At 49.1% G+C, this 13,634-nt stretch overlaps 1 protein-coding gene across 1 annotated transcript in view; it reads left to right on the forward strand.

Annotated features, from left to right (window-relative positions):
* PCSK5 (proprotein convertase subtilisin/kexin type 5) overlaps nucleotides 1–13,634 on the forward strand; it is a 457,705-nt gene that overhangs the window by 421,046 nt on the left and 23,025 nt on the right. The window contains 4 exon segments of the mRNA XM_043565357.1: nucleotides 6,477–6,694; nucleotides 7,761–7,997; nucleotides 10,877–11,104; nucleotides 12,302–12,479. Coding sequence (XP_043421292.1) covers nucleotides 6,477–6,694; nucleotides 7,761–7,997; nucleotides 10,877–11,104; nucleotides 12,302–12,479 — 861 coding nt within the window.

Raw genomic sequence — 13,634 nt, forward strand, 5'->3', positions numbered from 1 at the left:
ACCCGGAGGACAATCGCTTCTCGCACCAAAGAAGCCCTGTCCCGTGTTCCTGGTCACAGAGCCGCCAAAAGTGTCCCCTCGCGACTCTGACATCACTGTTGGCTGCAGCAGCCAAAACAAACAGAAGGCCAGAGATGCATGCTCCGCCCTTGTGACTGCTACATACACACATTTTCACTCTTGCAAAAATACATTCTTTTTCCACCTTGTCTCTAGTTGCTTTTTTCCCATCACAAGAGTCAGACCGTGATGGGCTGTGAGCACATGAATGAATCTTTTCTCCTGAAATGTTTTTTTTTTTTTTTCAACGTTTATTTATTTTTGGGACAGAGAGAGACAGAGCATGAACGGGGGAGGGGCAGAGAGAGAGGGAGACACAGAATCGGAAACAGGCTCCAGGCTCTGAGCCATCAGCCCAGAGCCTGACGCGGGGCTCGAACTCCCGGACCGCGAGATCGTGACCTGGCTGAAGTCAGACGCTTAACCGACTGCGCCACCCAGGCGCCCCTCTCCTGAAATGTTTATAGTAGGTGAGGTAGGAGGTCTACATCATAAATATAGAATAATACCTGGTTAATTATTTATTGATTCCTCATGGTTCCCTCGGTCCCCTGGTTTCTAATTCCTTCTCTCTTCCCATCAGTGGCTCTACCTCCAGGATTTAACAGGGAAGCGGAAAACATCAAATGGAAAAGTATATCAGGAAACTCACAGTGACGAACAACAGAAATCCTAGGTAGAATCCTAAGTAGAAGTGTCCATCCTGAGACAAAATGGGGTAGATTTTGTCACGTAACAAGGAGTTTAGAAATCCAGCGTTGGTTACGTGAGTGGCCAACGCTTCGTTGAAAACCCACAACCTTTACATTTTGCTCTTGGATCACGCTTAGCCGGTCCTCCCCGGAGCCCCTTCACATCTCATTAGCCAGAAGGCATCACTTGCATTTCCGAAACCGATCTCGGTCAAGAGGGATGGACACAGAAGGATCGGTTTAGGCTAAACACGGTTCACCCCTGGATACCCCCATAAAATCAGAACCCTGACAGCCAGGCAGACTGGAAAGAGGAAGGCACGAGAAAAGTTTGGGGACGTGACCGACAGAATCTGTTGTGAGGAATTCGAAATTTCATTTGCTCACTGATTCAAAAGAACTCGATGACAGATCCACAAGATCTATCTCAGTAGTGGAGAGAGAGAGAGCATTAGTATCTGTATCCACTACTGAGACAGAGCCTGGAGGTACAGTCATAAGTCACGGTACTCCAGGAGCTCCCAATCTAGCAGAGAAGCCAAACACATTCAATTCAATCCCGCCAATAAATATTTAGCACCTACTAGGTGTTGAGAATCGCTATTGGAAGCTAAGGTATGAGCAACTGAAGGAAGTCTGAGCCTGCAAAAGGCTTACAATCCAGTAGGGGAGGTTTATATCAACGAGTGTCATCCTTCTCAGGGCCTAAATACACAAAAGGCGAAGACATTCCCAGGGAAAGGAAACCACGTAAAAACAGCTACTTGTCGAGTCTTGTGATGTCCCGACACCGTGCTAAGGGCTTCCAATGTATGACCTCACTAATCCTCGCAAGAATCTTCTTTTCTGCTGTTTCGAGAACGAGGTAGCATGCCAGGATCACACAGCTAATCCCTGGTATGGCGAGGATTTTACCCCAAATCTCTCTAGCACTTAAATGTATGTGCTTAGTCATCACACAATGCCACCTTCTCATCTAACTGGGGTTTCTTTTTTTAAAGAACAGCTTACATATAATTTAACACCACGCAATTCCTCCATGCCAAGCGTACAATTCAATGGCTTTGGGGATATTGCCGGAGTTGTGTAATCACCACCACAATCCATTCTAAAATACTTTCATCGCCCCAAAAAAGAAACTCCGAATTTCCCCCATCCCTAAACAACCACTAATTTACGTTCTGTCTCAATAGATTTGCCTTTTCCTTGATATTTCACAAAAATAGAACCCTACAAAATGTGATCTTTCGGGCCGGTTTCCTTCACTTAGCGTATTTTCAAGGCTCCTCTCCAGCTGGGTATTTGAGAAGAGGCTTAAGAGTGAATAGCTCTTAACGCATTTTGTCAGGCAGACAGTAGGGGAAGGGAAGGAAACCGTCAGCCGGGGAGAGAAGGATGATGCAAGAGAGAGTCAGAAAACTCCCAGCCCAGCCGCTTCATCAACCACGCTCCAGCCTCAGCAAAGCTAGCCAAGACACGAGAGAAAAACGAAGGTGAAGCCCCGTAACCTACTTCCCAAAGTCCATCATTGCGTCTTCGCTAACCTCTACCATGGTGGGACTCAACCGACTGCTGTTATCGTCACCTTACTGATTTAATCATTCCCACCCTTTGCCAACTCCATCTTGGATTCTTTGAACGTTACGGGAATTGGTAACGCAGTAAAGCGAAGAAGGAGCAGCGTTTGGCCTCCCTCCGGTGAGCTGGTGGCTCAACGCTACCCCAAACCGGGATGGAGCTGCTCCTTGAAGCAATGGGACACCATGCAGATACACGGCAGCCAAGATATTCTGTCTTTTTTGAGCGGTAGGGAAGCCACCGACATGGCCCAAAAGTCCTGTAGACTACAGAATCGTGAGCATGTGCCCTCTGCTTTGAGTAGGGTGGGTTCCTTCCAGTAGCCCCACCCCCCCATTCTTGTGTTTACAAAAAAAACAACAACAGGGAAGATGAAGTCTGAGGAACGTATAACATCTAGCTTGGCTTGGTGGCTTTGTTGCTATTTCTGAGAAAACACCCTTATGGGTGCAACCCATCCTCCAACAGCCGTCAGACTTAGACCAGGACTACAACCTGCAGTGAAATGGCCGCCAAATATTCAGAATTACTTACAAGTCAACCGTAGTGGCCACGACTTTTTCAAATATGGTACATGCTCATGAAAGAGGAAAGCCTGAGTAGCAGCATACATCATTTACAGCGATTGTTTAAAAGGCGACCAAAAAAACCCCAAAGTGTGCTCAAATTCACCAAATAGGAGTGATCTGAAACTCTGATGGCGGGAAAACAATCTTCCGTCAAGCGCTGGCTGTCACTGTCTTAGGTGTCCATAGAAACCAGGTAAAGCTCCACAACCACACAGCTCTTGTGACATCCATGTATCTGGGTCGAACAACCTCCATATAAAGTACTTTGAAATTAACAACGTAATACAAATGGCCATTTCTTCTCCAAAGAGATATTCTTTTTCTTCTTAAATGAAAATAACAGGGAAGTAAAGCATTAACAAAAAAAAAAAAAAAAAAAAAAAGTTGTGTAAAGGTGAGGAGAACATAGCAGGACCAAGTACTGGGCAGGTCTGTGGAGAGAAGGCTGCTTTTAGCAAAGGGGTTCTGCAGAAGAACCTTCCGGCTGATTCCCAACAAGTTCCCGAGATTTACGTATTTTTCAGTTAGCAGTTATCTTCAATAGTGTGTGTGTGTGTGTGTGTGTGTGTGTGTGTGTGCGTGCTTTTTTTACCATTTGAAGTGAAGAAAATTTTATGCTAGTGAGGAATCACTAAACAAAATATTGAAAAAATAATATCCAATTAAAAAAATCTTTTTAATATTTATTTTAGAGAGCGAGCGAGCGAGGGGGGGGGGAGGGCAGGGCAAAGAGAGAGGGGGACAGAGGATCCCAAGCAGGTCTGTGCTGACAGCAGAGAGCCTGATGCGGGGCTCAAACTCACAAACTGTGAGATCATGACCTGAGCTGGAGTCAGATGCTTAATTGACCGAGCCACCCAAAGAAATAGCATCCATCTGAATCTTTCTCATATGCCATCCCTTGGACGTTTTTCTGTTCCTCCTCATTCTTCCGTGTTTTAGAACTCTTGCGATTATCTTGACGCAAACTTGACCCGACCTGCTTAACATTTTGTGTTCTTTTTTTGACTGAATCCATTCCTTTTACGTTAGCATCTCATAGGACATCCACTGACTCCCCTAGGAGAAGAATCTGGAACAGGTTCTTGGTGCTGCACCTTTTCAAACTCTATACTCGAGCCGCTCGTGTTCAGTGTCCAGAAACAATTCGGTAGGGACCTTGGCCAGGCAGAGCGCTGAAAATCCCCCAGAGGTCAAGTGATAGCCCACGAACCAAAGCCTCCAACCTCTAAGCACAAGACTGGCTCCTTAGTCAGTCCCCCTCCTAAAACTACAGAGTGTGGCTGGCCCCGCCCTGAGTCATTCCTTTCTTCAAAGGATCAAATGTGGTCCGTCGGGTCTCAAGGAATAACAAAGACATTCACACCCCTTGGGAAGTTCCAAGAGTTTAGAAGTTAGCTGGGGAGGAAAGCCAGGCCTCTCTTTGGGTGAGGCCAAAGCCCTCACTACGTACACAGAAACAACGAACCCATGAAACTCTCATTCAGGTAGAAGACGTGACATGCTTGAGAATGCACTAATTTCCTTACCTTCAAATTTCTCAAATTCAGTCAAGCTCTTGTTGGGCATGTAACACATTTCTACCCGCTGTCCTGCCAAATTCACTTTTAAGAGACTGACGTGGCTGGACACAGTTGCATTGGCTTTGACTCTTCCCCACTGTGGACCAAACCAGCTAAGATACTCGTGCATAAGGAAGCCTGGTCCTGGCTTTCATCTGGATTCTACTGAGTTCTTCCTCTTCTGCTAAACTGCTTCTCCTCCAATTTTTCTTTCTCGCAACCACATAAGGTACGTGACTTTTATTCACGCCTGTCCTATTTTGTCCTGTTTCTTCCTGATGCATTCAATACATTTTTGCTTACTGAATAAATACCAAGGGAGAGCTGAAAGAACGATTAGATAGATGTAAAATGCCTTAATTAATTAAGACATCAAGTAAAGACGCCGGGCAGGATCCCTGATTGGCGTTCGGATTCAAACGTGACTCTAGGATATTGAGTAGTTGCTGCAATTTTTCAGCCTTCCGTGGATCCGTGTCCTCTGCTTGTCAATCTGCAGCAACTCCCACGGAGACAGAATGGACGTCCCTGACCCTTGACTTTGGCCAGGGTTGATTCAGCCAACGGGATGTTAGCAGAAGGCAGGCAGAGGCTTAAAACGGGTGTGCCTGGATGAACCTGCCCCCTCGCGCTTCTGCCGTGACTAAGAGAAGAATGTGCCCCACGAGGTCCCTGTGCCAGGGAGGACAAAGTGACGTGAAGACGACCTGGGCCTAGTGCGCACCTTGGGGCCCAGCCTCCTTCCCTGGAGCACATGCCTGAGCTCTTCTAGTGCAGTGACACGAGTTTCTCTGAGCGTAAGCTCAGCCTAAACGTGGCGCCCCACAGACGGACAAGGGATGAGTTCTGGGGTGTTTTGTTACACGGCGATAACTGACTAACGGAATGCAAATCACAGAAAACAACTGGAATAGGTACCTATGACATCGGAAGCCCACGTTCTCTATACTGGTTTATGATTTCCCTGCTTCTGCAAGTTCCAGCTCTTGCCCTCAGCTTTTTTCGTCAAAGAAACGACCTCTATTCCCCTCGTCTTCCGAATAGATTTGAAAAGGTTGAGGCTTTCAGATTTGCTGTGCTCACTGAGCAGTGAGAGATTTCTATGGCACGATAATTTCATCATGCAGATGTACAACGTATATACAGACATCAGATTCCACCTGGAAGAAAGCCAATCAGAAAAACATACATTCCAAGAACAGCGACTCCAAATACGTTTGCTGCTGTGTGCGAAGACCAGACGTGTGTGTTTCACAGAAGCCCCCAGAGGTTGGCTGAGGGCAGCCAGAAGCAAACGTGGTTCCAGTCTGACAGGGCCTCAAGCCTTGTGAGCCTTTTAAAAACAGTTGTTTAACGTAACTATTAACATTGCATATTAGGTGTCAAGGTAAGTAATCTCTTAAATTAAAATTCTTCATTAAAAAATGGATTGAATAAATGCGTTTTCTCCTCGAACATTAGACTCTGATTTCAAGAAAAAAAAAAAAAAAAAAAAGAAAAATGATGGGGCACCGGGGTGGCTCGGTCGGTTGAGCAACCGGACTTCAGCTCAGGTCCCGATCAGTCACGATCTCACAGTTTGTGAGTTCGAGCCCTGCACTGGGCATGTTGCTGTCAGCACAGAGCCCACTGCATATTCTCTGTCTCCCTCTCTCCGTGGTGCTCCCCGGCTTGTGCTCTCTCTCAAAAATAAATGAACCTCTTAAATAAAGAAAATAAAGAAAAAAGATTAGTTAGGCAAATGGGGACATCAGAAGATGGCTAAACTATATACAAATGAACAAAAGTCGTTTCCAAACAAACCAAATTCGCAGGGATAGTAAGTACCTAGGACTTTCACTTGATCTTCCCACATTTGATCTCTGCCCGCACTCCCTCGGGAAGCTGACGGACTCATCCTGCCCGAGGGCACGAGCAGCGCCTCTGGTTTGCTCAGTCCCAAACCCTCCGCCACCAGGCGTGGCTCACTTCCCTAGTGGGAAGGCTTCTCCAGTTGTGCTCTGTCCTCCCCACAGGGGCTTCTACGCAGAAGACCGCGCATGTAGGCGCTGCAGCGCCCCCTGCAGAACATGTGAAGGAAATGCCACCAGCTGCCGCTCTTGCCAAGGAGGCTTCGTCTTGGACCAGGGAGCATGCCGGGAAACCTGCCCCGAGAGGCACGTGGCCATGGACGGGGTGTGCAAGCCTTGCCCCAAGATGTGTCAGGACTGCATCCATGAGCAAACATGCAAAGGTACCCGGGGGGGGGGGGGGGGGCATCCCAGGGGAGGATGTGGCTCTCCCATGCCACCCCTGCTGGGTATGGGGGGGGGGGGGGAAGGTCCGTGCGGAACGGAAGGAGCCAGTCTCCTTACCTTTACTGGAATAGATCTACCTCTGTGCACCTCACTGAGGACATTCAGAGTGCGATAAAGCCTTTCCATTATGGATTCTGCGAGTGAAGACAGACGAGAACCCCTTTTCTGCATATGTACTGAGCCCTGGGGGTGTGCCAAGCTATCCCAGGCGCTAGAGATACAGATAAGAACCCAAAGTTCCTGCCTCCGTGAGCTCAAAATCTTACAGGACAGACCAATACTAATGAAACACAGAGGTAGCCAGAGAATCGCAACTCCTAAAAAAGACGTGAAAGAAAAATTCAGGCAGCAGTTAAGGCTCAGAAGAGCACTCTGGCTAGGAATTCTTTCTCTGGAATTATCTCCAGGAAAGGCTGTCTTGATTTCCTCTCCAGAGTAAGGCTCATCTCACTGGCACGGTTCTATCGACAGGATTCTCTTGGCGCGATTGAAAGCGTTTTCTTGGTTTCCCCCCAAATAAGAGAATGAGTCAAAATCAAAGAAACCCACAGTGCCCTCCTCACGCTGAGTAACCGCGTCTATTCCACTGATCTACCCTAGCAGTGAATAAAAAAATTAGCTAACGCAAGAATTCCTTAACCACTTGGGGATCGAACAAGAGTGCGAGGGGCTCAGTACAACTTTAAAAATCCGTTACAGCCTTCCGGGTTTTCAAACGATACCCCCAGCATCTCCGCCACCGCCGGTCTGCGCCACAGCACTGAGATTTTCTGGAAGCTCCAAGGGGCTGATCATTTCGGGCTGGAAAACCCTGCACCTTCTCCTCAGGCCCCCCTAGGTGGTCTTCTCTCCCAAAGTTTGGAGACGTGGGGGATGCGCCCTGGCAGGGTGGGCTTGGGACGCACACACGTTAACACCCAGGTCGGCGGAGTCAGTGTGGAAGGAATGAATCCCCCTTTCCTGTGCCCCAGGGCTAACTTGCCGTTTCCTCCTCTCCCCCAGAGTGTATGCCTGAGTCCGTCCTGTACAAGGACATGTGCCATCAGTCCTGTCCCCGCGGCTACTACGCAGACAGACGCCAGTGTGTCCCCTGCCACGAAGACTGTCTGGAGTGTGATGGCCCCTCAGCGGATGACTGTGACCTCTGTGCTGAGTCATCCTCGGTTCTCTATGATGGACGCTGCTTGGAGGAGTGTCCGGCAGGGACTTACTATGAGAAAGAGACCAAGGAGTGCAGAGGTAACGACTTCCGGGGGCGTGGCCAAGCGCTGCACCCCGGGGCGCCTGACTCAGCTGTGGGTTTCTGCAGAGGGCAGGTGCTGGGGTGTGCAGGGTTCCGGCCCCAGAGCCGTCACCCAAGCCGTTTCCCTCCTGCTCCAGAAAGCAGCTTGTGAATCGGCTCTGATTTATTACGTCTTTCTTTTAAATGAATCGTTCACAAGCTTTGACCATGTTAACTCTTCTTAATAACAAATCAGGTTGACCCTCGTCACAACAGTGGCTCCGAACTGCTGATCAAAAAGAATTCTCGTGGGGTGCCTGGGTGGCTCGGCCGGTGAAGCGTCCGACTTCGGCTCAGGTCATGATCTCACGGTCTGTGAGTTCGAGCCCCGCGTCGGGCTCTGTGCTGACAGCTCAGAGCCCGGAGCCTGTTTCAGATTCTGTGTCTCCCTCTCTCTCTGCCCCTCCCCTGCTCATGCTCTGTCTCTCTCTGTCCCAAAAATAAATAAACGTTAAAAAAGAAAAAAAAAAAAAAGAATTCTGTAAAGCTTCCCAGGGGAGATAAGGCTTTGAAAGTCACCCAAAATGGAAGCTTTTTTTTTTTTTTAACGTTTATTTATTTTTGTGAGAGAGAGAGAGAGAGAGACAGAGAGACAGAGAGGGGGGGGGGGGGAGGGCGCAGACAGGGAGACAGAGGATCCAAAGCAAGCAGGCTCTGTGCTGACAGCTGCGAGCCAGATGCAGGGCTGGAACTCATGAACTGCGAGATCATGACCTGAGCCGAAGTCGGATGCTTAACCGACTGAACTACTTGGGCACCTCATATGAGAGGGTTTTGTTTTGTTTTGTTTTGTTTTGTCTCTTAAAACTTGAAGCCACTGAAGGTTTACAGCAGCATATCCGCGCCTCTCGTCTCCCTCCTCGGTTCCTCCCTAAGATTTCCCTCCTTGACTCATCCCCTTCAGCAGCTCCTTCCCTGGGACCACCTACTCGGCACTTTTAAGTAGAGATCTGCTATTGTTTGTGCCTCCTTATGTTTGAGCTGGGTATAAACTGTTTGCCTCAGAGCAGGATAAATAAAATAAATTGTCTGTTACTAGAATCCTCAAACAAATGAATCATTCCGGGTGAACTTTTCCAGAGTTCCAGGGTTCATTCCAGCTAGGCAGCCGGTCGGAACTTTGCCCCGTGTTGCCACCAAGCAAACGCTGGCCAGATAGGCAGAGGGGGTCCCAACAACAGCCGGGGCTTGAGGGCGAGCCCCCGTGGCAGGAAAAACCCAGAACGTCCTCAGGCAAACGTTGTGCATGGCATGGGACAGGAAGATGGAGCTGGCTCCCGAAGTTTCTGCTCTGGCTCTGTGATCTGGGTATACTTTTTTGTGTGTTTGACGGAAGGCACCCTTTAGCGTCAACCTGAAAGAACACGGGCTCAGAAATGCGCAGAGGACGGGGCGGGAGCGAGCCTGGGGGTCCGTTTCCTTGACAGTTTAGCCACTCGGCCGAAGTTCTGAGGTGCCACCTTGCCTGTGCTCGGGCAGGAACAGAGGGTCAATTTCTGGCCCTTTTCTGTTCAACAACAAAGGTAATTTGCCACACGGAAGACTTTACAGGCCTCACAGTACGTTCACATGATTTACCTGATTTAATTTTCTCATTGAGAAAGGCCCCTGGTTCCCATCCCCGGTTGCCCATTAGAATCGCGTGGGGAGCTTTAAAACAACAAAAACAAACAAACAAAAAAACGCCCACACAACCCTACAGATGCCTGGGCTCCCCTCAGGCCAGCTCAACTGTTGGGAACTTGAGGCCTCTCCTTGCTAGGCCAGGGCACCCGCCACCAGCCCAAAAGCAGACTGAGGGAAGCTGGTACCGGGAGAAATAAAGATGCAGAGAAGCATCCGGAACCAAACAAGATCTCCTCTAAGAAACACAAGGGCTTGGGATCCATTCAGATCACCCAAATTATCCACTATGAGATAGCATAGGCGCCTCTAAGAATCCCATGCCTATCCCAAGGTACTGGGGCAGAAAGCGCTCTTAGTAAACTCCTGGGTTCAGCCCCTAATCCTGCCCTTTTCCACCCTCAGTTTTCTGATCTAGATAATACTAATGCTGTGTGTCTATGCATTCAGTGAGCCCTTATTGGGGGCCTACTATGTGCCGTGCACTCCTCTGGGCCTGGGGAAAAGCGGGGGACGATTCAGGCAGATTCCTGGCCTCAAGGAGCTTATATTCCACTGGGGAAGACAGACTTATCTAAAGAAGGCAAAAGGAAAAATAAGTCAAGGGAGGGGATAGAATGGAGTCACAATTGGAGAGAGGGAGCCTGAAGATATCATGGACAAACAGAGGCAACAAACCACACATATACCTAGAAGAGAACTCTAGGCCGAGAGAACAGCAATTGCTAAAAACCCCGAGGGGGGAATGAATTGCTGTCATTTTATTTGTCTAACAGGAATTTACTGAGAGCCTGTTGTATGCCAGGCCCTCTCATAGGTACTATGCATTCATCAGTGACTACAAAAGGGGCCTTTTTTTTTTTTTGGTCAAGGGGTAATTGTAACACATCCCAACAATTGTTCCATTAGTGATACGCTCAAGGTGCTCTGGGAGGTCAGTGGGGGACCACAGAACAAGAGTTACGGTGGTGAATAGGCCGCACGCACATCATTACTTTATTGCTGTTTTGGTAATTTTGCAAGAAGGGGCTCTCTAGTTATTAGAGAGAATGCTCTACGCAGAGTCCCAAGGGCCGTACCCAACTCACGGCCCCCTGCCCTTGGCCCAGAGCCCTAGAAATCTCTAAAGGAACTGAGGAAGGAACGTGAACACACCCTCCAGGGGCGCCCTGGCCCTCTCTCACTGTGTCTCCTGCCCGCACCCCGCCCACAGAGTGTCACAAGTCTTGCCGGACCTGCTCGTCGCCTGGGACCTGCACCACCTGTCGGGAAGGCCTGGGGGTGGCCAGCCACGGACGCTGTGTGCCTCACAAGGAATGTGCCCCCGTTGAGTACTGGGATGAGGCTCTGGGATGCAAGCCCTGTCATGCTAAGTGTTTCCGCTGCACCGGGCCCGCAGAGGACCAGTGTCGCACCTGCCCGAGGGACAGCCTTCTTCTCAGTGAGTTGCTTTTCCTCCGGGGCGGGCTCTCTCTCCCTCCATGGGGGAAACTGCCTTGCACGATGCCTGGGGCCCGGTCAATGGGTAGGGTCCTTCTAATTTTTCACTTTGTATTTGGAACATGTTCAAACCTATAGAAAAGGCAAAAGCACAAAGAACGCCACACGGGTGCCCTTTACCCACCTGACCCGCTGCTAATCTTGCACCCCGTCTGCCCGATCGTGAGCGTGGTCTCAGTCTCTGTCAATGTGAATGCCACGATATATTTGTTTCCGACCACAGTACAGTTGTCAATGCACGTGAATTTAGCATCAAGACTATTTCATCGGTTTTCTAATTTTGGCAATCCCCCTGTAGACCAAGGTCCAGTCTCCAATCAGGTACTGCTTCTAGTTGCCATGAGTCTGAGGCCCCCCCTTAACCTGAACCGTTGCCACAGACTTTTTTTTTCTATATAATATTGGGATTTGAGAAGAATACAGCCCCTATCCCTCTGTTGACGTCTGGGCGAAGTTTCCCACGATGAGACAGAGATTATGCACTCTCAGGCCAGAATGCTTCACAGGAGATGTCGCGCCCTTCTGGAAACCCAGGATGTTCCCCTGCCCCTCATCAGTGAGGCGAACCATGGCCCTCTGTTCAAGGTGCTGTCCGATGTGTCCACTGCTTAGTTACTATTGTCCCTCGCAATTAATAAGCAGTCCGTGCAGGGACACTTTACGAACATGCAGGCATTCACCCCCTCATCAAAATTTCCCCTTGAGTTTGCATCCACTGATTAATACGTCTTCTTGAAGTATGGCACGGTCTGAGGATGGCCACCTCCAGCAGGTCATATTCGAAGGTCACAGCTAATGTGAAGCAATGCTCTCGGGTTCCCAGGGATCCCATGATTAAGCGTAACACGGGTATGGGAGAACAAAAATGAAACAAAGCTCACTCGGCTAAGAGAAGGAACAAGGGAGGGGCACAGGAGAGAGGGAAGAAGGAGAGGGATATTCTGAAGACCTGCAAGGTGTTAGCGTCCATCTGGACCCAGGAGACCTGAGAAGGATGGCATTGACAAGGACATTGTCCCCTTCGTCCAGCATCCTCCCCACCCCCCCACCATGGTTCACTCTGGGGAGCGCGTAGAGGAGGGCTGGGAGACATGTGTCCTACTTGATACGACGACAGACTCTTTTCCTTCCTTGGCAGATACGACCTGCGTGCAGGACTGCCCCGAGGGCCACTACGCTGATGAGGACAGCCACCAGTGTGCGCCCTGCCACAGCTCTTGTAGGACATGTGAAGGGAGACGCAGCACACAGTGCCTCTCCTGCCAACCAAGCTCGTTCCAGCTGGAAAAGGAGTGCCTGCCCCAGTGCAGGGAAGGGTAAGGTGCTCGCTACATGTTTCCCTCATTTGATCCCAAAGCCACTCCAGATATCACTACTGGCAAACCCCCTGGGCAGACATCGAAGCTAAGTTACAGAACACCAGACTGAAGTCTCGGTGCTGGTAAGAAATGAAGACGAGAGTCCAACCAAGGTCTCATGGTCTCTAAAGGATCTCAGCTGGTTCGTAGTAATGGATGAGGACGTGGGAGAGGCGAGCGACCCAGTGAAATAACACGAGACGCCAATCATCAGGTCAGGCTCACGTGCCAAACTTCGCTACTGATTTCGAGGTACAAGCCATCACAAGGCAGAGGCAAAGGATTCTTCCCCCAGAGCAGTCTTAAGACCATAAACGTAGGTTCTTTCTCTTCTGCGTTAGGATTTGTTCTGCTGGCGAGATCAAAGTGATGTACGGGGCGCATTAATTTTACAAAGGGAACCATTTCAGTTACATATCCCCATTTATACCCTCCCAATGCTCCAACCTACCACGGCCCCATAAATCCATTATTTGCAGGTTGAGTTCCCATAAGCAATGTAGGGACACTGCTACGTTCTCCTAAAAGCCCCTTGCATATGAGAACTCGATTATTTTTTGCTAGGAAAATCTTTGAGTGCATTTATCAGGGGGTCGGGTTACCACCTTAGTTGAAAGATTTGACCGGGGCATCCCTCCCCGCCCCCAACCCAGGAATCACCAAAAAAGAGAAAGATTGATTACGGGCCTGTTGCTGATTCTTCCTTCCCAGCCGGTAACCGAAGGCACCGAGAGTTTCCGGACCCAAAATGAAAGCCTGTAACCTCAGACTTTCCCAAATGCTTCTGCCCAGATTGGACATCACTTTTCTTTTCTTCAGTTTCTATAGCAGCTACTGCCTGCATTACTCATTATAGTCCTTATACACTGCCCTGTGTTTTGATTTACCTCGTCCATTCGTTCATTCATTCATTCGACACATGTTTAATAAAGAACACCTTGGAGGTGTGAGTAATGCGAAGATGTTGACCTTCAAGAATTTATGCTTCTTTTATATTTCTTACCAAGAAAATTACGAGCGCCTGGAAAAAAGAACCAGCCTCTTATTTTTTCGCACATATTGCTACAATACTCAGCACAAAGTCACACACATTAGCGGCCCTCAAAGACACCA

The sequence above is a fragment of the Prionailurus bengalensis genome, chromosome D4 (assembly GCF_016509475.1).
Source record: "Prionailurus bengalensis isolate Pbe53 chromosome D4, Fcat_Pben_1.1_paternal_pri, whole genome shotgun sequence".
In the NCBI taxonomy this organism is placed as follows: Eukaryota; Metazoa; Chordata; class Mammalia; order Carnivora; family Felidae; genus Prionailurus; species Prionailurus bengalensis.